General features: G+C 41.0%; 1 protein-coding gene across 1 annotated transcript in view; it reads left to right on the top strand.

Moving 5' to 3' along the window:
• Nucleotides 1–7,728, top strand: part of emx3 (empty spiracles homeobox 3) — a 17,211-nt gene extending 9,483 nt beyond the window's left edge. Inside the window, exons 2-3 of the mRNA XM_070837191.1 lie at nucleotides 2,883–3,067; nucleotides 7,561–7,728. Of these exons, the coding sequence (XP_070693292.1) occupies nucleotides 2,883–3,067; nucleotides 7,561–7,728 (353 nt within the window). The remainder of the gene's footprint in view (nucleotides 1–2,882; nucleotides 3,068–7,560) is intronic.
• Nucleotides 7,729–24,576: the final 16,848 nt, after the last annotated feature.

Here is a 24,576-nt window from a genome sequence, read left to right as displayed (position 1 = left end):
CTATCAGATCTCCGTCGCTCTCTGCTCATAAAAATGAGCTTCGCTCAGAAAGTAGAACCTGAAACAGTTCAGATCTCTTCTGGAGGTTCACAGATCTTTAGATCCACTGTTGTTCTGGATCAACATGTTCTCCGTCTTTCTTCATCCGTTGACTCTGATGGACTTTACAGTCTTGAAAATGTGTCTAAAGTGAGTTTTTTGGTTGAAGAAGCTTAGAAGGTGAAAATAATGTGATGTTTCCTGTAAAAGTGTTCTGAACACCTGCTGCTCAGCTGGAGGGGCACGGTGCCTTCATCCTCATTCTCATCCTCATCCTCATCTTCATCCTCATACTTCTTCTTCTTCTCCTTTGTGTTCTTCTTCGTCATCTTCTTCATCCTCTTCCTGTTCTTGATGTTCCTGCTCTTCTTTACACTCTTCATCTTGTTGTTCTTCGTCCTCATCCTCATTCTCCTCTTCTTCTTCATCCCCTTCCTTTCCTTCCTCTTCATCTTCTCCTTTGTGTTCTTCTTCGTCATTTTCATCATCCTCTTCCTCTTCTTCATCTTCCTGCTCTTCTTTATGCTCTTCATTTTGTTGTCGTTCTTCCTCTCCTCCTCCTCCTCCTCCTCCTCCTGCAGTGTGTCAGTGTGTTGTTGTGTGTTAGTTTCACTCAGAAGAGACTTCCTGTGTGTTTTATTTTTTATCCTCTTTCTCTTAAACGTCGTATCTTTGTACGTAGAAGTTGGTGCTCGTCACGTTTACACAGCAATGACGAGGACGCGTCATGTGACCGTCGCCGTGTTTTCTACGAGTCGTCTCCGCTCACGTATGAAGTCTCAGACCTTCTTTCTCCTCCTCCTCCTCGTCTTCCTCTTCTCCTGTCTTCTCCATCATCTTCGTTCTCTTCTTTTTTGTTGTCTTCGTCATCTTCTTCTGCTCCTTTGTCTTCGTTATCTTCTCGTTTCTCTTCTTCCTCATCATCTTCTTCCTCCTCTTTGTTCTGTTCTTTGTCTTCTTCTCCTTTATCTTCTTCATCATCTTCTCGTCTTCCTCTTCTTCCTCTTCTTCATTGTCTTCTTATTTTTGTCATTTTTTAAAAATCCATTTTTTTTTTTCAGAGACTTTTTTTTCTTCTCGCTGCCTAAAACGTTTTGGTTTCCTCGCCTCCATGAGGAGCGTCTCTGACCTCTGACCCCATAAACTCGCCGCCGTTGTTACATTAAATCTTCGCCTGGTTTGATTTGACATTCAGCAGAAATAAACCATCACATTTGCCCACTAACCTCCATCAGTCACGGCCTCTGTCTCAGAGTTTGCATATGAATATCAACTCAGAGACGCAAACGTTGGATAAAAGGTGTGAGCACGCGTCTGCTCTCTGCACGCCATCATTGTCCTCCTCGCCGCCTCGAAGCCGCCGATCAACCGACTTCTTTGCGTGCGGCGTGTCGACGGCGACGACTCCTTTCAGCCCGCGGAGGAGAACTCGAGCGTGGATTTGTTTTTATGTAAAATAGATCTGGAGGATTTACGTGCGATTTCAATAAACGGTCAGAAAAATAAAGCAGATGTTGGATGTGGCGAAGACACAAAGAGAAACACGGCGTCCGTTTTCACCGACATTGTCTCGCTCGGATCGACCGAACGCCAACACGTCTGGTAAACAAATTAGCTTCAGGCCCTTTTAAGCTGCGATAATCTCAGCGCTGAAAGATCGAACTCTGCAGTAAAATGAGTCGTACCACAACAGAACGATACCTGAGAACGCTGCGGTTGGTTCAGGTGACGGTTAGCCCTTAAAGCAGCAGCAAGACATCATACTTTGTTTGTAGTTTTTGCTTAAATACTTTTCCCTGAAGGCAAAGCAGTTCAGAAAATACTGAAAAAGTCACACAACAAGTGCAACAACACACAGATATTTACTTTATTTACTTCTATATTTATTTTAATAACATAATGATACCTTTTCTGTACAACGCCTTTAAAAACAGAGTTTACAAAGTGTCTTAAATGTACATTATTTGAGCTCTTATATAATATATATATATATATAAGAGCTAATATATCATATTTAAAACAAATATATTGTAGGTTTTTTAATTATATTTCCTCATTCTGTGTTGTAATTTTTACATATTTGTGTTTGTTGATGACGCTCCAGTGTAGCAGAAGACAAAACAGATAAAACACTGTAGAGAGAATACAGAAGAATTAAAGCATTTTCATTTATTATATTATAAACATATAGGAATTTATCTTTTTCTGAATTAATTTCCTCCAGTTTATCCATCTGTATAATAAATACACTGTTCCTTTCTCTCATTAACGAGTACGGAGGCCCAAAACTGCCAAAATCCCAAACAAAACTCTTCATGTTCATGTTAAAACAGAGACGATACAGGAAAGAGACACTTGAGTGTTGTTGTTGTTAGCTTCCATGCTACAAACAACAGCTAACTACAACCTCCACTGAGCTCCAGTCTGACTGATATTAACCTGTTGTTGTTGTTAGCTTCCATGCTAACTAGCTTTGGACTTTACACCCACGTGACACAGAAACAGGAAGTGTCTCTTTCCTGTTTTAACATGAACAGGAAGAGTTTTGTTTGTTTTTTTTGGCAGTGTTGGTCCTCCGTACTCGCCTGTCAAAGTGAAAGCTAACGACATTAGAAACAAACAAACTTCTGCAGAGTCTCTGAGGACGTTAGTTTGTCTTCGGCTGCTGTTCAAACACACAAAGCTTCTGTTTAAGATAAGATAAACCTTTATTCGTCCCACATTGGGGAAATTTGCAAAGAACAAGAACAACAGTGCAAAGATAATTATTTAATAATATTCATCGTCAGTGACTGTTTCTCCTCGTTAATCGTCCGTGTCGTTCGCTCTGTGTTTGTGTTCAGGGGACGACAGCAGTCCAGAGAACCTGCTGCTCCACGGCCCGTTCTCCAGGAAACCCAAAAGGATCCGGACGGCGTTCTCGCCGTCTCAGCTGCTCCGCCTGGAGCGAGCCTTCGAGAAAAATCACTACGTGGTCGGAGCCGAGAGGAAGCAGCTGGCCAGCGGGCTGTGTCTGACCGAGACGCAGGTAGGCATGATGGGAAACAGGAGGGCATGATGGGAAACAGGAGGGCATGATGGGAAACAGGAGGGCATGATGGGAAGTGGTCAGGCCGTGTTTGATTATCTGTCATGTGGACAAGAATATTAGCACAATTAGAGCAAAAGAACCAACAGAACTGATGATTAGTTCAAGAACAACAGAACCTATGAATGAATGAATGAACTCTTCGGTACATTTAGGCAAAAAAAGTAGAACTAAAACAAAACGTAACAGTTTCCCTGACGTATGAATAATGGTTGAATTAAAAACTGTCCGTGAATGAATGAATGATGCAGTTAAGGATTAATAAAATTTCCCCAAAACAAAAGAATAAAACTTAAACTTAACAAGTTAATCTAGTAAATACGAACAAAAACATAAATATCTAAACAAAACACAACAGTTAACTTATAATATAAATGAACGAGGGAAGCATTAAAGGATGAATAAAAACCGTCCAGACTGTCTTTAAAAAAGGTGAATGAAAGAATTAATAACATTTCCATAAACGTGTGAATAATATCCTTTAATCCACTAAGTTTGGATGAATAAAACATAACATTTCCTGAAAACTTTAATCTCTCACACACACACACACACACACACACCTTAACGTAGACCAGGTGTGTGTGTGTATGGAAGTCAACAGAAGACTGAAACAAACAAACGTCTTTGCTCTGATTTCCGTAGACGTCGTGCTGCGTTCAAGTACGTCAGGTTGCGTTCGAGGACGTTGCGCTGCGTTCAAGTACGTCAGGTTGCGTTCGAGGACGTTGCGCTGCGTTCAAGTACGTCAGGTTGCGTTCGAGGACGTCGTGCTGCGTTCGAGGCCGCTGGCGTCGGTCCAGACCAGAGGAATGAGGGCTGGGGGGGGTGGAAGTGAGTCGACGGTTAGTCAGCTCTCAGGCGCTCCCTCCCTCCTCTTCTCAGGTGTGATTGACAGTGTTTGTCATCAGGTCGCCACGGCGATACCTGCCCTGACGCCAGTGAAATGACGTGAATTGTCTGCGATTATTTATGAGCTAATTTCCCAACGGAGGGCCGATCCATCAGCGGAGCCACAGCCGTTAATCAGACAGAAGTCAGAGCTGAGTTTTATTGACGATGACGATTGATTGACTGCGTTTCTCACATTTAATGAAACACGTTTAATCAGGTAACGACGACGCAAACACTAACTTTTAATGTTTCCGGTTTTATTCTTAAACATCTGATGATTTTATTCACATTAAGAAGCAGAAACACTTTAATTTGTCGAAACATTTGCTAAATTTGGCTTCAGTTATTCTCCTTATTGTCCCGTTGCTTTTATTTTGTGTTTCTTCTTGGTCGTGTGATGTTGTTTTTAAATGCGCTTTATAAATAAAGTTGGGTTGAATCAGAAAACATTATCAATTTGTAAAAGTCAAAACTTAAATTAACTTTTAGCAGATTTTGAATTCAGGACCTAAAATAAAACGAATCACATTCATAGTGACGCACTTACTCAGAGGAACAGTTAAAATATGTTGGGGAGTCAGGAGCTGATTAGCTTAGCTTAGCTTAGCTTAGCTTAGCATGAAGACTAAGAGCAGCAGTCTTACTGAGGCTCCATAATTAGCGCCCGACACTCGCCAAATGTGAGTAAAACTAAAATGAACGAGGTCAAGTGAGGAAACAGGCCCACCGTCGCCATGGTTACACTTACAGTATCTGGCTATTGAGACGGCTAAAACGTTTCTATGACGGTTAACGCCAAAACAGCATGTCTGGTGTGTGTGTGTGTGTGTGTGTTGATATAATATTGATTAACATTTTAGAATAACAGTTATCTCAGTTCCCTTTTAAAAAATGTTTTAATGACATCGTATCAAAAGTATTTAGGCTGATGAACTAAAAAGTTAAATTTGCAGCACAAAACTAAACTAAAACTACATTTTCTGTTTGAATTATAACGTGTTTTAATCTGTTTTGTCACTTTTCCAGTGCTTCTGTTTAGTTTATTTAATATATTTAGCATAAAGTCTGGATTTGGGACTAAAAAGGATTAAAATGTCAAACTAATCCTTTAAAATATGGTCATGAAACCACGCCATCTGTCCAAACGCTGGTCTGCCTGGAATAAATCAAACGTTGCCTGTCTGTCAAACGGAGGGAAAATTTCCACAGATATTTCCTCATTTATTTTATTTTAACTTCTTGTCAATGATTGGCAGCATCAGAGTGAGTCAAGATAGATAACACAAATCAGAATTAGACAGAAATCCAACTATCAACTCAGAACTACTTGTGTGTTGGATTCAAACCCTTTAAAACCTGCAGTTACTTTTACGCGTGCTCTTCAAAGCCACCAGACTCCATTGACAAAACCACTAATTTTATCTCTCAGAACACAGGAGTTGCTGGTCTTCTGCTGCCTCAGTTGGTTAGTTTATTTGTGTTATTGTGTTTTACACAAATATTATGTTGTATCCAAACTAAACCTTTAAACCACCAAAGTGACACAGTAACACAAACACACTAGCTGACTGAGGCAGCAGCAGACCAGAGCTCTCTAAAGTAAAAATCCCTGTTTTAGTGAATGTAGTCTGGTGTGTGTGCTGTTTGTGGTTAAACCAAAAGGATCTTCCAGGTCTCTCTCTGTAGGGATCCTTTCCATGATGCTGTCACACACTTAGAATAACACTCTGAGCCCGTCAGTAGTGATCTTCTGGACCAATCCCAACACCTTTAGTACCTATCAGTCATTTAGACACCAGAATATGTAGAATATGCAGAGTTTTACTTTGAGTTTCATTCCTAATGTCCAGATGACAGTGTCTCTCTCTTCTCTAAAGTGTTATATTATAAATGAAGCTTGAAAAGTAACAGGAAGTTTTATTTGCACTCCGTCAGAGAGAGCAGCTTCGAGTTCAATCTCTGGAAGGATCCCAACGGGAAACATTTCTGTTGGTGCGCTGACTGTCTTTAACTGTCCGACTCGTCAGCGCTGAGACGACACCGGCAGATTTGTCAGAGTGTCATCGGTATCATAATTACACAACGTCCCGTCACGCAGAGAGGATCTGATATTTAAGTGTCACCTGGGGCCTCGGTGTCGATCTGGATCCTGTCAAACAGATTTAATGATTGTGCAACATGAGCTCTTAGTCAGCGCGCTCGCTTCCACAGACGGGGCGTGTTTGAACAGTCCTGCATGTCAGATTCATGTTTTACCAGCATAAAGATATTAAATCATCGTGAAGCAGCTCTTACACATTTATGATTATTACTGTCAGTAGGAGAAGCTGCGGCCTGCCTCCCCAAAGACAGGAACAGTAACAGCAGTGCTAATAGTTCTCAATGAGGCTTTGGAGCTGACAGGAAACGAGGAGGCGGAAATGGACACTTAAACACTACTTAGTATGAATATATATGGTGAAAAATAGGTAAAGGAGAACTCTATTTATACACATCCTGGTGTCTGAATGACTGGTAGGTAGTAAAAGTGTTGCAACTGGTCCAGTAGATCACCTCAGCCAGCAGCCACCAAACGGGCTGCAATGGCTGCAACGTGATCCTTTGGGACAACTGCACCTGATCACAGTAGGTCCACTAAAAGATCTTGTTTGATCCACTGACAGGCTCAGAGTGTTATTCTAAGTGTGTGACAGCATCATGGAAAGGATCCCTACAGAGAGAGACCTGGAAGATCCTTTTGGTTTAACCACAAACAGCCGTTATATCGCTCTCTGCACACACACCAGACTACATTCACAAAAACAGTGGTTTTACTTTAGCTGAGTGAGGCAGCAGCTCCAGTGCTCTGTTTGTTTTACTGTGTGACTTTGGTGTTTTTAAAGGGTTCATTCAGACCCAACACGATATTTGTGTGACACACAATAACACAAACATATAAACTGATCGAGGCAGCAGTAGACCAGCAACTTCTGTGTTCTCTGAGGTAAAATTACTATTTTTGTCAATGGAGTCTGGTGGTGTTGAAGACAGCGAGTAAAAAACGAGAGCGAGTAAAAATCTTACTTAATCATACTTAAATACATTTTGCTGCTTGTTAGTCTGTATTTAAATATCCAAAGTACTCATGAAGCAGAGTTATTAACTGTGCAATAGAAGTATACCGTTATCTTTTTTTTACAGTACTTTAAAGTAGATGTACTCTTCTCATTCCTCCTCTGGTAAAAGCAGCAGTAATATCAGGCGTAGTAAAAGCAGCCGAGGTGGTAATACTGTAGTTAACAGTAGCAGTATTAGTATAAAATATAATTATATATATATAATATATATAATAATATAATTAGGATTACAGCATTAATAATAATAATAATAATAGTAAAACTAACACGTGCTACTATGTGTTGATTAAATTAGTGAGTTATAACTTTAATAAGTAGAAAATAGCAGAAAATGTTGCACACTTAGATTAATTGTGATCTGTCTCACCTGTACTAATACACACCTGTCTGTCTGTCTGTCTGTCTGTCTGTCTGTGTGCGCAGGTGAAGGTTTGGTTTCAGAACCGCAGGACGAAGCACAAGCGTCAGAAGTTGGAGGAAGAGTCACCTGAGGCTCAGCAGAAGAGGAAGGGCAGCCAGCACGTCAACCGCTGGAGAGCGGCGACGCACCAGCCGGGCGGCGAGGACGTGGACGTCATCAGCGACGACTAGAGCGCAGCAAACACACACACACACACACACACACACACACACACACACACACACACACAGTCAGACATCTAAATAACTTAAACGGTGCGTTCAGGCGCCTTTTTAACATGTTTAAATTAAGCAACAACAGTTGGACCCGTGTGAACAGGATCAGCTAATTTAGCTGTTTAGAAGTTTTGGAAGGAAAAACACTGAAAAGTCCAGATTAATTACTGCTGTAAGAAAACTCCCACAAGATGATAAATATTTGCTGTTAATTAACAGCCCAGAATAATAAATGATTGATAGACTCAGATAGACTCAGAAGGAGCAAAAAGTGCAAACAAACGTGTAAAATTGAAGTCATTGAGTCATTGAACGCACCACAGGGCCAAAACATGAGCTGAAATGAACCTGTAAGACTGAAGAGGCTTCAGATTCGTTGGAAAAGGGCAGAATTTAACGTCCGTAGATTAAAATACTGTAAAGACGTGAAAACAATAAACACAGAAGCAATTATCTGCTTCAGTGGGGATAATTAGTGAAAAACAATTAGTGATATTTGACCAAACAGCAGGTTTAAGGTTGTTGTAATGACTAAGCCATAAAAGTAAAGTCACATATTTGATCAATTAATCAAATAATTAATTCCAAATTACAGTTTTGGCAAAATTAAGTATATTTTTTATTTTTTTTAACCAAGTTAGTGGCTCATTTTGACTGATTACAGCTCAGATTTGTCATTAATGGGCTAAAAGATGCAGTAATCTAAGTGTAGATTAAGATTTGAGAGCAAGCAGAGTGAAGATTTAGAGCTCAGGATCATATTTGATTAATTAATCAATGATTAATTAATCAAATATGGTAAATGTGACCATTTAGGCCTAAATTTCAAAATAAAAGCTCATGTTGCAGCATGACATTGCGGTGATTTTGACACACGTTGGCTCCTCTAAACAGAGTCGTGACTCATTCGTTGAGATCCAGAGTTACGAACAGTGACTGACAGCTTTAACAGCAGCAGGCAGGTGGAGGTGCGTCCCGCTCAGGCACGTCTGCCAAAAACTATTTGGCAGGTCCGTCCTACCTACGGTCAGAAAAGATGATCCCGACTTCACACATCTGCCTCTGCTCGCTCTCTAATATGTATTTAAGCTTGATTATGGCTCAAATTTGTCATTTTCAGACTAAAAGGTGCAATAATCTGTCAAAATGTTCCACTAATTTAGAATAAAAATGATAAATCTTAATGTGAAATGTGCCAAAAGTGTAACTGGACATTTTATTAGACAGTTTATGACATTCTTACTTCACACACACACACACACACACACACACACACTGGTACATACTCATCATTAAAGAACACACCCACAGGTGTTGACAACTCACCTTTCCCAGGACTGATGGATGTCCCTGAAGGCATCGGCACTCATGCAAACAGCAGGAGGTCAAAACTCTCCTGTTACAGACGATTAAAGATAAAAACAACACAAAACTCTGATCAGCCGCGAAGGAGGAGCTTAAAAAACTGTGACTTCCTGTCGGAGTTGGACTGACGGCGAGGTGTGACTCTTCAGGGACGCAAAAATCTAAAAATAATCCAGAGTCCAAACTTGGTCGCAGCTGTTGACTGAACACTCGACGGTCGATTTTTGGTGCCAAACGAAGCCAGCGTCCTGAAAAAGAGACGATTTAAAGGGAGAGAAGCTGCTCCAATGAAGGTTTCTGAGCGTCTGTCCGCAACAGACGGCCGCCGGATCGCAGGAAATCTGCTCAGCTCAACAGCACGTCTGAAAAAATGAGGTTCCTCCAGCAGGGAAGGAGACACAGGATGAAGACATTAACTCAGACGAAAGCTTTCTGTAACATTTCTCAGCCAAAGCAGCTTAAGTTCAAAGGACGAGTTGAGACACAACAAGTCTGTTAAAAAGCATCTGGCTGTGATGTGTCCAAATGACTGGCAGATACAAAAAGTGTTGGAATTGGTCCTTTTTGTTTAACCGTTATATCGCTCTCTTCAAATCCACCAGACTCCATTGACAAAAACACTAATTTTACATCGCAGGACGCAGGAGTTGCTGGTCTACTGCTGCCTTTATCAGTTAGTTTGTTTGTGTTATTGTGAGTTAGACAAGATTTTGTTGGATCCAAACAAACTCAAAGTCACTCAATAACACAAACACACTGACTGATGGAGGCAGCAGCAGACCAGCAGCTCCTGTGTTCTGTGAGCTAAAATCCCTGTTTTAGTGAATGTAGTCTGGTGTGTGTGCTGTTTGTGGTTAAACCAAAAGGATCTTCCAGGTCTCTCTCTGTAGGGATCCTTTCCATGATGCTGTCACACACTTAGAATAACACTCTGAGCCTTTCAGTGGATCAAACATACTGAACATACTGTTTAAAATACTGAAATTATCCTTTTAAATATCCAGCAGCAGTAAATCCCATCAGTCTTGGCCAGTGACTTGCTGGCAAAGCCTCATGGGAAGTGTAGTCATTCCTTAAAATACGGACAGAAAAGCTCAGAAAGGTGTTTCAGGTTTGTCAGAGAAATAAATCATTTATGTCTATTTAACTTTCATCACTGGTGTTTATCTGGTTTTATGCTGGTAAATCTTTTATCAAACATCAAGCAGTCGGTGAAATGTAGCCTAGACCGCCCCAAAAAAGGAACATTACAACATTTTTCCAACACATAATATCTTGTGGAAGGTGCTGAACATCACAGCCTGATGGTTTTTTATTTAACAGTTAATTTGGAGATCAAAGATGAAAATGTTCACTTCCTGCTGGAGAAACCTGTAACTCTGTTTTCACTAAGTTTTGTTGAGCTGTTTGCAAAAAGATCCCCTGAGTGAAACACAACTGTCACTCCTCCAGAGAGGAAAGTGTCGAAATCTGACAATATGTTATATTTTCCAACAAATCCCATGTTTGGTACCAAACCAACGATGTGTTGATGAGTCTTGATATTTTGTTGGTTTCTGACTTTTTTTAAATCAGGATTTGCTGATTTAAAACATGTAGAATATGACCAGAGTTTGACGTACAATTAATATAAAGTCACCACAGTGGAGATAAAAAGAGGACCAGACCATAAAGTCATTAAAATACGACTCCTGTAGGAATATTATGGTTGTTTTTCACAGAGGGGTTAAAGGAGAATTCTGGTGTTTTAACACTTGGACCTGATTTGTACATGTTTTAGTGTCTAAATGACTGGTAGGTACTAAGAAAATCACCTGGTTGTGCTTGTTTTGGTCACTGACAGGTGTGTGACAGCATCATGGAAAGGATCCCTTTTGGTTTAACCACAAACGGCCGTTATATCGCTCTCTGCACACACACCAGACTCCATTCACTAAAACAGGGATTTTATGTGGGAGTTGCTGGTCTACTGCTTCCTCGATTTGGTTAGTTTGTTTGTGTTATTTTGTGTTACTAAAATATTAGAATAACATTTTAAACAATAAAGTCACACAATAACACAAACACACTGACTGATGGAGGCAGCAGCAGAGCAGCAGCTCCTGTGTCCTGTTCTCTAAAATCCCTGTTTTAGTGAATGTAGTCTGGTGTGTGTGCTGTTTGTGGTTAAACCAAAAGGATCTTCCAGGTCTCTCTCTGTAGGGATCCTTTCCATGATGCTGTCACACACTTAGAATAACACTCTGAGCCTGTCAGTGGATCAAACAAGCTATTTTAGTGGACCTACTGTGATCAGGTGCAGTTGTCCCAAAGGATCACGTTGCAGCCATTGCAGCCCGTTTGGTGTCTGCTGGCTGAGGTGATCTACTGGACCAGTTCCAACACTTTTACTACCTACCAGTCACTCACACACCAGGATGTGGACACAGAGGACCCTGACTTGAAAACAGCGGAGTTCACCTTTAATGTGTCCTGCTCAGCCTCAGAAACCAGCTGATCTCGGAGCAGCTTGGACCGGTTTCACTTTTCATTCTGCTGGTAGTTTTTGTCTTTTTGGAAACATAAAAAATAATAATGTAGGTATTTATGTAAAAATGGATTTGAAAAAAGTATTCTATGCATCTGATGTGTATATAATGATGATAATAATAATAATGTGTGGACTGTCCTGTTTGTTTGTTCCTCTCACTGCATCCGTTCATCTGTTTGTTTCTTCTTCCTGGACAGATTTACCTCATCATCTCCTTATGTAGCACTTCTTCTTCTTCTTCTTCTTCTTCCTCTTCTTCTTAGTCAAATCTATTTTTTCATCATTTTAGGATCGAATGCACTAACTGTTCCACTGGTTTCCTCTCAGAAAGGGAAAAAAAAACGACAGAAGCTTTGTACTTTCTGTGTTCAGATTTGGAAAAATATAAATAAAATGAAATGAAAAATAAAAAATGTGTTGAGGTTTTTCCTTCTTTTCCATTAATTTAATGTCCTAGTTTGAAAGTTAAAATGACTTTAAATGAATAGAAAATAGAAAATGTACAGATTATTGAAATGAAATATATGCAATAAAAAAAAGAAGTAACAGGAAAAAAATAGAGTTTAATTTTGATTCAATGTCATTTTGGGAATTTGGAGGTTTGGAGTTGAAAAGACCTGAAGAAGAAAAATTAAATGTAAATAATTTTTAGTTAAATTAAAATGGGAATCAGAAGTTTTATTACTATTATTATATATATTTTGAATTATTTTTCATAGTAATCTTGTTTTCTACACTAATACTAATACTACTACACGAATAGTGGAAAAATTACTCAGATATTTTAGATTAAAGTAGAAAATAATAGATCAATAAATTCATTAAAAGTAAACATACTTATGCAGAATGGAGCATTTCAGAATAATATATATTGAATTATTGGATCATAATTATTGATCATTCATGTGTTCATCTCTTTAATGTTGAAGCTCATTTTAATGACTTTATATCCTGCTGATGTTTTAATCTGTAATGATAAAAATCATCATGTATTATTGATTATATTTATTGATTTTTATAATATTTAATCATTTGAATCTGTAGAGCTGTAAAAAGTAATTTTTTTACTCTGAAGTTTAGTGGAAGAGAAGCAGGAAGTAAAATGTCTTTTAGATCAGTTTGTTCTTTTTTTTATTATTATACTTTTTTACTCCCGTGATGCACCGCGTGACTTTGCTATAAATAAATAAACTTTGTTAACTTGCTTACTAAAGTAAAATAAATTACATTTAGTAAAAAAGGCACCACTTTCCCCCAGAGACACTTTAATTAAACCACAAAGACCGAGTCTGGTCAGTTTAGAGAATTAGATTAGAATTATTATTATTATATTGATCTGGATCATTTTAAACAATATTAACTTAACGTGTGAGGCAAAGTAGATAAACAGACGTGTGGATGGAGGCGGTGATCCGACCTGTGACTCCCGCGCAGGATGAAGCTGATCCTCGGCTGCTGCTGCGGCCCAGTCCCGGTCCTCCGGTCCTCCGGTCCTCCTCCAGCCGCGGCTCCGTGCGGCCTCCACCGGCCCGCAGGACCCCCTCTGTCCGTGCCTCTGTCCGTCTGCAGGGTCACAGGAGCGGACAGAACACCGATCACACATCTATATATCTGTATATTTACTTTCCTGGCTGTCCTGCATTCAGAAGTACTACAGTCATTTAACTGCCTTAAGTACTGCAGTGTTTAGGACGAAATATTGGTCCTTCCTTCAGTATCGATTAGCCGATAAGAACATCCTGATCTGACGGCCACGTGTTCACACAATCAATCAGATTCACGCTAAACACGAGAGGAAACCTAAAAATATCGGTTTTACACAAAGACGATCAGCCGCGTTTTACCCCGTCAAGTTCAATCAACCGACCTTTACTTATTCATTCACAGCAGCGTCATCTCGAGTCAATCAGTTCATCTCGAGTCAATCAGTTCATCTCGAGTCAATCAATTCATCTCAGTTAATATTTTAGGAGTTTTAAAGGAGGAAGTCAAACCTCAAATTTACATTTTTCTGAAACATGTTTGCAGAACTGTGTTGTGTAAAATACTATTTCTGTTATTCACCTGTTTAACTCAGTGAATCATTCATTTATTCTGAAATACTGTCAAACATCAGGTCTGTATTAGAAATATTATTCACACATTCATAGATAATAACTTTCAGCTGTTATATGTTTGTATTTAATGACCTTTAAAAAACCTTTATGGGGGAAAAAATAAATGGAGAACTGTGAGTGAGTCAGATAAAAAGTGAATATAAATAATAATTCACTGATGGAAAAATCCTCCTGAACAGCTGTAAATATAATTTTACTTCACTTTGTGTACTGACGTCTGTAGATTTCCACTTAAGTTCAGATCTTTAAAGGTTTTCTCACTTCGTACATAATTCAAAGTCTGATTTATAGAAGGTTTCGTCCCTGAAAACATGGTTTCAAGTATTTTCTGATTTATTGGAACAGTTTAAAAATAAGATATCAGACGTTTCCTCTGTAAAAACCTTTGGCTCTAATATGTGTGAAAATCTGTGCTTATTTAATTAGATACTGACTAATTAAACATAAAATGTAATCAAACCTGTAACACAAAAAATAATTGTCTTAATGCAAGTAATCAAGTACAGAGGTTTCACGGTGATATCTATTAGTTCATTTCATTTAACCACAAACAGCCGTTAAATCGGCCACACCAGACTCCATTGACAAAAACAGTAATTTTACCCCACAGAACAAAGGAACTGGTGTGTAGAATTTAATTAATCTTGTGTCACATTATTATTGAGGCCTATCTCCTACCATTTATTTACTTATTTGTTCATTTAAACCACAAACAGCCGTTATGTCGCTATCACACCAGACTCCATTGACAAAAACAGTAATTTTACCTCACAGAACACAACACAGGAGTTTGTGTGCAAAAATTCATTAAACTTGCAATAAAAAAAAAAATAACAGTCCTACTGTAAGTGATCAACTGGGGAGGTTTCATGATGATAACTGTTAAAATGTTTATTTAACCACAAACAGCCGTTCTATCTCTCTCTTCAAAGCCACCAGACTCCATTCACAAAAACAGTAATTTTACCTCACAGAACACAACACAGGAGTTTGTGTGTAAAATGTCATTAAACCTGTAATGCAAGATGTCTTAATGTAAGTAATCCAGTGCAGAGGTTTCATGGTGATATCAATATAATTTTCTTTTGTTTACCCACAAACAGCCGTTATATCGCTCTTTTCAAAGCCACCAGACTCCATTGACAAAAACAGTAATTTTACATGGCAGAACAAGGGACATATAAAATATCATTACATTTCTAATACAAAATGCCTTAATGTAAGTAATCAAGTACAGAGGTTTATTAGTTTATATTTTTACCCTGCTCACCTGCAGTGTCTCACCTTTATCATGATTCCTCCCCTGGGGAGGGCACTTTATCATGTTTTATCTGGGGGGGGGTTTCAAAGCCCAGCTTTGATTGACATCATGGGAAAACCATCAACACCACTGAGTGCAAAGCCAGGTATGAAATGATGAAAAAAACCCTGTTAGAGCAGAATAAAGCGAGTCCTGACTGTGAATGAGATAGAGACACCATAACGCCGTATCCTCCCCCTCCAGCCGCCACTACCTGCCTGCATGTTGGTGGTGTTGCCATGGAAATGTTTCAATATTCACAATGAGAGGCTGAAATGAAATAGCAGATGGCGGGAGGCATGTAGGTGCACGACTGACAGAAACAAATTATCACTTCTTTTTATCCCCTCAGACTGTACCGACTGTTTAAACTGCCGCCGACACCGACGGGTGAGTCCAGGTGAACCACGGTGGTTACTGATGGTTATTAAAATCAATCAGCAAACCAGCTAACACAGTTTTAAAAAGAACAGGCCGCTTTAAAAACAAAAGACTGGGTGGTTTAATGTGATGACAATGATTCTGCTCTTTACCAGCATCACTCACACACACACACACACACACACACACACACACTGTGTCATGTGTCAGCGTTTCATCACTTTATAAAGACATCAGAGTGTTATTCTAAGTGTGTGACAGCATCATGGAAAGGATCCCTACAGAGAGAGAACTGGAAGATCCTTTTGGTTTAACCACAAACAGCCGTTCTATCGCTCTCTGCACACACACCAGACTCCATTCACTAAAACAGGGATTTTGACGTCGTGGACCACAGGAGCTGCTGGTCTGCTGCTGCCTCCATCAGTTAGTTAGTTTGTGTTAATGTGTGACTTTGGCGTTTTAAAGGGTTAGTTTGGATCAAACACAATATTTGTGTAACACACAATAACACAATCAAACCAATCGATCGAGGCAGCGGTAGACCAACAACTCTTGTGCTTCGAGAGGTCAAATTAGTGTATTTGTCAATGGAGTCTGGTGGCTTTGAAGACGGAGATATAACATTAAATTTGTTGGCCAAATACAAAAACTTTACAAGTTGGTCGTTTTTTCTTTTGTTTTTCTGCTGCTGAGCCTTTTTCCATCTCCTGCTGGCTGAAGTCTGTTTCACACTCGTCGAGGCCGCAGCCGTCCAATCAGTCGAGAGCTACAATTAGCGGCAAACATCCATCAGCGCTGCGTGTGCCGAATCACACGGGCCGACACGCTAATCAAAGTGTTTATCCAGATGAGAGGGACTGACCCCGCCGCTCGTTAGCAGACCCCTCATCAAACTAATCAACTGAACTGCTGCAAACACAAGCAATTAGCATCATGAGCGCTAATCGCTAACCGCTCACATGGCCAGTCAGTATTGATCAAATATCAGCTGATCAGTGATGGATGTTGGTTTGCACTGCTCATGGGCTTGTGTGTGTGTGTCTCTGTGTGTGTGTCTTTACATTATTTGCATGCTCCTGTGTGTGTGTGTGTGTGTGTGTGTGTGTGTGATCGTACAGATGCGTGACAGTAGCTCATCACAGTAGCTCTGATGGAAAGTTTGGTGTGTGTGTGTGTGTGTGTGTGTGTGTAAGTAAGGCAGACAGAGGGGATTTCCAGTCATCCAGTGTTCCTCCTCACACACACACACACACACACACACACAGTTGCGGAGGAAGTACTCAAACCCTTAACGCAGTAAAAGTACTTCAACCTCCCTGTAAACAAGAAAAAGTCTGTAATTCTTAAGTATTAAAGTAAAAGCAGCAGAAAAAGTTTCCACTGTGACTGTCGGACTATTTTATTACACAGCTGTTAAATACTCGACTCTGATTGGTCGACTACAGCATTATATGACCTGTTATTTATGTATAACAGGCCGTTGCTATGGAAAACAGACCGTTGCCATGGAGACGGCTCCGATTACAGAAGCAATGAAATGATTTTTAAACCAGTAACACCGTTTATTTGTGTTAGTTAGTCAGTGTGTTAGTGTGTAGTGGAGGTCTATAGTGTGTGTGTGCTAGTTAGTCAGTGTGTTAGTGTGTAGTGGAGGTCTATAGTGTGTGTGTGTGCTAGTTAGTCAGTGTGTCAGTGTGTAGTGGAGGTCTATAGTGTGTGTGTGCTAGTTAGTCAGTGTGTTAGTGTGTAGTGGAGGTCTATAGTGTGTGTGTGTGCTAGTTAGTCAGTGTGTCAGTGTGTAGTGGAGGTCTATAGTGTGTGTGTGCTAGTTAGTCAGTGTGTTAGTGTGTAGTGGAGGTCTATAGTGTGTGTGTTAGTTAGTCAGTGTGTCAGTGTGTAGTGGAGGTCTATAGTGTGTGTGTGTGTGTTAGTTAGTCAGTGTGTCAGTGTGTAGTGGAGGTCTATAGTGTGTGTGTGCTAGTTAGTCAGTGTGTTAGTGTGTAGTGGAGGTCTATAGTGTGTGTGTTAGTTAGTCAGTGTGTCAGTGTGTAGTGGAGGTCTATAGTGTGTGTGTGTTAGTTAGTCAGTGTGTCAGTGTGTAGTGGAGGTCTATAGTGTGTGTGTGTGTGTTAGTTAGTCAGTGTGTCAGTGTGTAGTGGAGGTCTATAGTGTGTGTGTGTGTTAGTTAGTCAGTGTGTCAGTGTGTAGTGGAGGTCTATAGTGTGTGTGTGTGCTAGTTAGTCAGTGTGTCAGTGTGTAGTGGAGGTCTATAGTGTGTGTGTGTTAGTTAGTCAGTGTGTCAGTGTGTAGTGGAGGTCTATAGTGTGTGTGTGTGCTAGTTAGTCAGTGTGTCAGTGTGTAGTGGAGGTCTATAGTGTGTGTGTGCTAGTTAGTCAGTGTGTTAGTGTGTAGTGGAGGTCTATAGTGTGTGTGTACTAGTTAGTCAGTGTGTCAGTGTGTAGTGGAGGTCTATAGTGTGTGTGTACTAGTTAGTCAGTGTGTCAGTGTGTAGTGGAGGTCTATGGAGCGTTTAGAGATCAGAGGGTTAGAGGATGTGTTTCCTACTTTAATGTTTTTAACATGTTGCTGTGTTTCATGTTCAGCTCCTGATGTATTATTATCACTTCCGTCATTATTAGGAGTATTTTTACTACTTTTATTAAACTACTGGTTAAATCAAAGCAGTTACACTGTTACTGTTACACCGCTGTGTTATTTGGCTTTAGATGTTAAAACGTCGTCGTTAAACGATGTCGGGGTTTTTCATGTGATGTGATGGTTTTTGATTGTGGAGATAAAATAACTTTCACAGTTTTATAAACTTGTGTTTGGTGTTTTGCTCTCTAATAAAGCTTCACACTCAGGATCACACCTGGTTTGTTATTGTATTACTGCCTTCTCACCTGCACCTGGAAACACACACACACACACACACACACGCCTGTTAAGTATCAGACGAACAAAACCCTGAAACATGTGAGCCGAGCAGTGATTTAACCTCCCGTCAGCCATCGTAGCAACAAATGCCAGACGTCGTCGAACGCGGCGACGTGAAGGCAGCGCCAAAAGTCACGTGACACCAGCTGATGGCTCCACCTCGCTACCTGCCAGATAAACTTCACGTGAGCCGCAACGAGGAAAACTCGCCCCCAACGTACACCAAACGGCCAAAACGCTAAAACCGCCAAAAACATGAAAGTCGTGAACGCCCCTCACCCTCCTGGGAGCTTATCTGACGCACATTTGCGTAAAAAACACCTAATTTGACCTAAAAAGTGGCGTTTGACTTTCTCCAAACTCCCACCCGCCGTGCCAAAGGCCCGTCGGCTCAAACGTCCCAAACGTGATTTGCAGCTCCAGTAAAAACTGCCGAGCTGTCATGTTGCCACGACAACAGAGCTGGGCGGGGTTGATTTACGAGCGCCATGACGGGCTAATGACGGGTTTGAGCCGCGTCTACAGACTGGAGGAGCTGGTCGGGACGGCGCAGACGCTGCTCCCAGATCAGCTTCAGACCTGCACGGGTGATGGAGGCCGGGGGGCGGGAGGGCTGATCCTGAATCAGCGGCCCCCGAGGCGACCTCGCCCCCCCCTGAGCGCTTCCTACGCCGCCACCTGGACGAGTCGCCGTGATTGGCCGAGAGGAGCCGAGGGGGAAATGAAAGGCTGCCTCCAGCCGAGGAGCCATTTTATTTAATGAATCACTGAAGGAGCTTTAATTAAGTGTAATGACGGCTGAGGAATCAGACGAGAGCGCTGCTGTGAGTCTGCAGAACAATGATTAAGATAATTACACTTAATCACACAGAAAATAACATTTTACTTTGACGTTAAAGCAGCAGCCCAGAGTAAACTCACTGGTCGTTATGTTGGAGCACTTCACGAAGCACTTCGCTGCTCTGAGAGGCGACAAATAAATAAACCATTTCATGTTGTCACACAGACTTTTGTCATGGAAGCACATTTATAAAAATAAAATACATCAAAATCAGCCACAAGTAGAATTTAAGATTCTCGCAGTGCAGTAATATTGTAATGTTTTTAATTTTTATGAACAATTTGTTCAAATTTTCCTTTTATATGGGTCTTTTATTTTGAAAGGCACTAAAGACTTTACTTTGAGGACGAGTATTTCAGGAGCGTGAACACTTAAATAAACTTCATGAGTTCATAGCTGCTTTGTTTCTGTTTAATTGTTGTTATTAATAATTAAAGGTGTAAATATTCGCATATTTAGATTATTGTGATCACAGAGAAATGATTTAATGATCCTGAAGTAACAGGAGCGCAGAATAATTATCCTGAGATCTAACAAGGTTTGATTTGTGAAAAAATGAAGAGTTTGTCGGTTTTGTGCTAATTGACCAGAGGAGACGGTTTGGGTTATTCTGAGCTCGGGAAATAATCATGAGAAAGGGAAACCTGCTGCAGCTGAGATCAAGATAATTACACTTGACACACACACACACACACACACACACACACACACACTCTGTTTTCAGGACAGTGTGACCCAACCTGTCGTACAGGTGAGCAGCAGTCGGAGGGAGAAAAACACAAAAACACCAATTATACGAATGTTTGGAGTACAAACAGCCGAGCATCACGCCGCTCAGACGTCGGCTCCCAGACGCTAACTTATCAAACGCCGTGACCTCGTCTGTCACCTGCTCACAAAACGGCTGAGTCACTGAGTTTTAGATGTTGTGTCTCGCCGCTGAAGATAAATAAAGTTTGGAAATAGGGAATAAAGATGGAGAGGTCGAGTCTGAGCCCGTCAGCGCCAACACTGGAACGATTTCTAGTTACACTGATGACCTGTAGACTATTGACATGCACTCACAATGAGGTTTAATGATGATAATTACACTTAATAACACTAAAGGAGACAACAGACACTCTAATAGTGTCATCAGTCAGTTAAAGAGAAGAGCAGCAGTCTGATCTGGACATATTCTGGTGTCCAAATATCTGATAGGTGCTGAAAGTGTTGGAATTGGTCCAGTAGATCTACAGAGAGAGACCTGGAAGATCCTTTTGGTTTAACCACAAACAGCCGTTATATTGCTCTCTGCACACACACCAGACTACATTCACTAAAACAGGGATTTAACCTTGCAAAACACAGGAGTTGCTGGTCTCCTGCTGCCTCAATCACTTAGTTTGTTTGTAACATTGTATGTTAGACAAATATTGTGTTGAATGTGAACTAACCCTTTAAAACACTAAAGTGACATAATAACACAAACGAACTAACTGATTAAGGTAGTAGTAGACCAGCAACTCCTGGGTCCTGCGAGTTAAAATGACTGTTTTTGTCAATGAAGTCTGGTGTGTTCTTCAGTTCTTCTCACGATGAGCCAAACTGGAGAGTTGGTTTTGATTTGTGTGAAGCTGCAGGTTTGATTCTTTTACAATGCTTTTGAAGATCTTTTTTTTTTTTTTAAATCTTCAAGCTTGACTTGAGTTAAAACATTGTGATAAAGAACTAGAAGAGAAAAGATGTTTTTTTCTTTTATATGAGTTTGTTAAAGATGCGACTGTCTCAGCCACCGTCGTTTGAGGGAAGACGTCTCAGGGCCAGTTCTTGTTTAAGTAAAGTTTTGAATAGCAGATTCCTGGAACCAGCCTTCACCCTCATCCTTTTATTTCCCATCAGCCTTTGTGGCTGTACGAAGTTTGGTGCAGTAACAGGCGGCCCGACCCGAGGCTGTGACTGACTGACAGCTGACGGGCTGCTGCTTTGTCGTCTTTGTTTACAGCATCGACAGTTTTGCGTGTTTGATGGAGGATTAGCACTCATTAAGGGAGCGCGGCTGCTCGCCAGGAGCTGCTCAAAATACCACATGTACATCATACTGCCGTCTGCAGCCCTCCGTCTCACTGTCAGCTCACATTTGATAATGATACACTTCATTTATACAACTCCTTTCATACATAAAATACAGCTCAAAGCTTTACAAGTGTTCAAAACAGAAGACATAAAGCAAAATGTAGCAATAATTAAGGATAATGAAGCAATAAAAAAAGATACAAACAATGATGCTAAAACAGGTAAAACTTCCAATCACTCTTTTCAAAGCCACCAGACTCCACTGACAAAAACAGTAATTTTACCTCACAGCACTAAGGAGGTACAGTGGTCTACTGCTGCCTCAGTCAGTTAGTTAGTTTGTGTTATTGTGAGACTTTAGTGTTTTAAAGGGTTAGTTCAGATCCAACACAATGTTTGTGTAACACACAATAACACAAACAAACTAACGGATGGAGGCAGCAGTAAGCCAGCAGCTCCTGTCCTGTTCTCTAAAATCCCTGTTTTAGTGAATGTAGTCTGGTGTGTGTGCTGTTTGTGGTTAAACCAAAAGGATCTTCCAGGTCTCTCTCTGTAGGGATCCTTTCCATGATGCTGTCACACACTTAGAATAACACTCTGAGCCTGTCAGTGGATCAAACAAGCTCTTTTAGTGGACCTACTGTGATCAGGTGCAGTTGTCCCAAAGGATCACGTTGCAGCCATTGCAGCCCGTTTGGTGGCTGCTGGCTGAGGTGATCTACTGGACCAGTTCCAACACTTTTACTACCTACCAGTCACTCACACACCAGGATATGAATAGATTTTAAGTTTTAAGAAATACCTGAGCTACCCTTTAAGTAAAAGTTGTGAGGACCTCTAACTGGACAGACTCCATCATACTTGATAGACTCTGAAGCTCAACACAAAGCACTCCTGCAAACGTGCGAGGAAACATGATTGGACAGCTTTCTAACTGGCATTCAGCTTCCCGGTGAACCCTGCGGCGGTGTGAGGGTGACGTCGTAGTGAAAGCTGCTGATCGGACGGTCCTCTGTCATTAATTCACCTCTGATACAAGTCAGCACAGGTGATCCCTCTCAGGTGAGCAGCTGCAGGCGCAGGCTGGCTGCTCAGCGACAAACTAAAGACTCCTTTTGTGGTTCCTTATTAGAGGGAACGGGGCGGCGGTAGTTTGGATTCCCAGAAATGGAAAGTATTTTAGTTTTACATAAACAAACAGTCGCCATTTTCACCTGATACACTCACTGCCTGTCAGTCAACGGGGGAAAGCCCTGGAAACGTTCACGATTTATGCGTCACTGCCTTCTACAAGGAGAAATAATATTTTATATTGTATCTAAATATAATAATAATAATAATAATAAAACTTGAATCAAACAGAACCTTTCATATGCAGCTAATGCAGCTCAAAGTGCTTCATAAAAAAGGTAAAAGATTGAATTATATCAGCCATTCAGAGCAAATTATTGTCTGACTTTTATGTTTTAGAGAAAAGTATTGTTTTATTTATCTTGTCAACACCGACTTCAGGCATCATGGGAGAGGAAAACATTAGTTTAAAAAAACATTTGTACAAATAAATTAGTAATTTATGCTCTTAAATGAGTGTTAAGTTGTTATAACATCAGGAAAACTCTTACCCTCAGTTAACACGTGTTAGCCTCAGTTAGCACAAGAGTTAGCCTCAGTTAGCACAAGATTTAGCCTCAGTTAGCACAAATGTTAGCCCCAGTTAGCACAAGTGTTAGCCTCAGTTAGCACAAGAGTTAGCCCCAGTTAGCACAAGCGTTAGCCCCAGTTAGCACAAGCGTTAGCCTCAGTTAGCACAAGAGTTAGCCTCAGTTAGCACAAGCGTTAGCCCCAGTTAGCACAAGCGTTAGCCTCAGTTAGCACAAGCGTTAGCCTCAGTTAGCACAAGCGTTAGCCCCAGTTAGCACATTCACGAGGCGAATATTCGCTTCATGTTTGGTGGAAAATCAACATTATGATGAAGCTCGTTTCTCACAGTGTTTTTAAAATGTTTCTAACTGTTGTTTTTTGCCGTCGACCACAGTAAAAATATCATATTTCAATCATGTTAAGTGAAAATTCCTGATGAAAACTTGGCTGATGACCGCTACAGTAAACTATTACAGCCGTATATCCTTCGATCCTTATGGTTTGTATTGTTTCCATTTAATGCACCTTCATTCTGTAGCAGGAGAGCTAACGTGCTAACATGCTTGCCAGTCACAACAGGTCGCTAACGGGATGATGAGTTAACAGTTCAGGACGTTTTTGTTTTACATTTAGCATCAAGCACCTGAACTCAGATCAAACTTCCCAGCAGCCTCAGAGTCTCGGCACCTCGTCACCACAGGAGGCCTCTCTGGGGCTGGAGGTGCTGAACCGAGGGTGGAGGTATAAACGGGGCGGGGGCGGCTGGTTATGAGTCACGTGACGGTGGCGGTTTGTTTTCAGGACCCGTTTCACTGACACTTGTTTCACAACACACACTAATTGCAGCGTTATGCAGACGTGGAAGCGTCTCAGCGTTCAGCCGAGTGTTTCTTCTTCCCCGCAAACAAACAACGTCTCATTACGACACGTCGGCGGGTGAAAATTAAGCCTTAAACACAGTCATTGCTGAAGCTGAGCCGGCGAGCCGAGAGCGGTGTAAATTAATACTGCTGGGTCTCATTACGGCTCGAGTTAGGCAACACCGAGGGAGGAAGGGAGGAAGGGAAGAGGGAAGGAAGGAGGGGAGAGACAGAAGGGAAGGAAGGGAGGAAGGAAGGAGGGGAGGGAGAGAAGGGAGGAAGGAGGGAAGGAAGGAAGGGAGGGAGGAAGAAGGGAAGGAAGGAGGGAAGGGAGGGAGGAAGAAGGGAAGGGAGGAAGGAAGGAGGGAAGGGAGGAAGGAGGGGCGAGACAGAAGGGAAGGAAGGAAGCTGGTGACAAAGCGAACGAACCCTGAAAGTGAAGCTCAGAGGAAACAGGAAGCTGAATCAGACTTTACCGTCACAAAGGATTCAGGCAGGTGAGAAGAAAGGCTGTAAAGTAAAGTAAACACTCTTAACCCTGGAGAACCCACGGGGTCAAATTTGGCCGCTGTTAATTGCTGCCACCCAAAATGAACAAACATAAAAAAAATTGTCAAATTTAACTTCAAAATCCCAGAGTGCCACTTCTGACCTCTGCATAGAGACACTTAGTGGATGAATATTGAACGGACATGAACTGACAGTGACAAGATGACTGACCACATGCTGTTTCATTGAGCTGGAAACCTTCCCAAACAAAATCGTCTTCTCAG

The sequence above is a fragment of the Pempheris klunzingeri genome, chromosome 9 (assembly GCF_042242105.1).
Source record: "Pempheris klunzingeri isolate RE-2024b chromosome 9, fPemKlu1.hap1, whole genome shotgun sequence".
In the NCBI taxonomy this organism is placed as follows: Eukaryota; Metazoa; Chordata; class Actinopteri; order Acropomatiformes; family Pempheridae; genus Pempheris; species Pempheris klunzingeri.
This window is presented reverse-complemented; position numbering and strand designations above follow the sequence as displayed.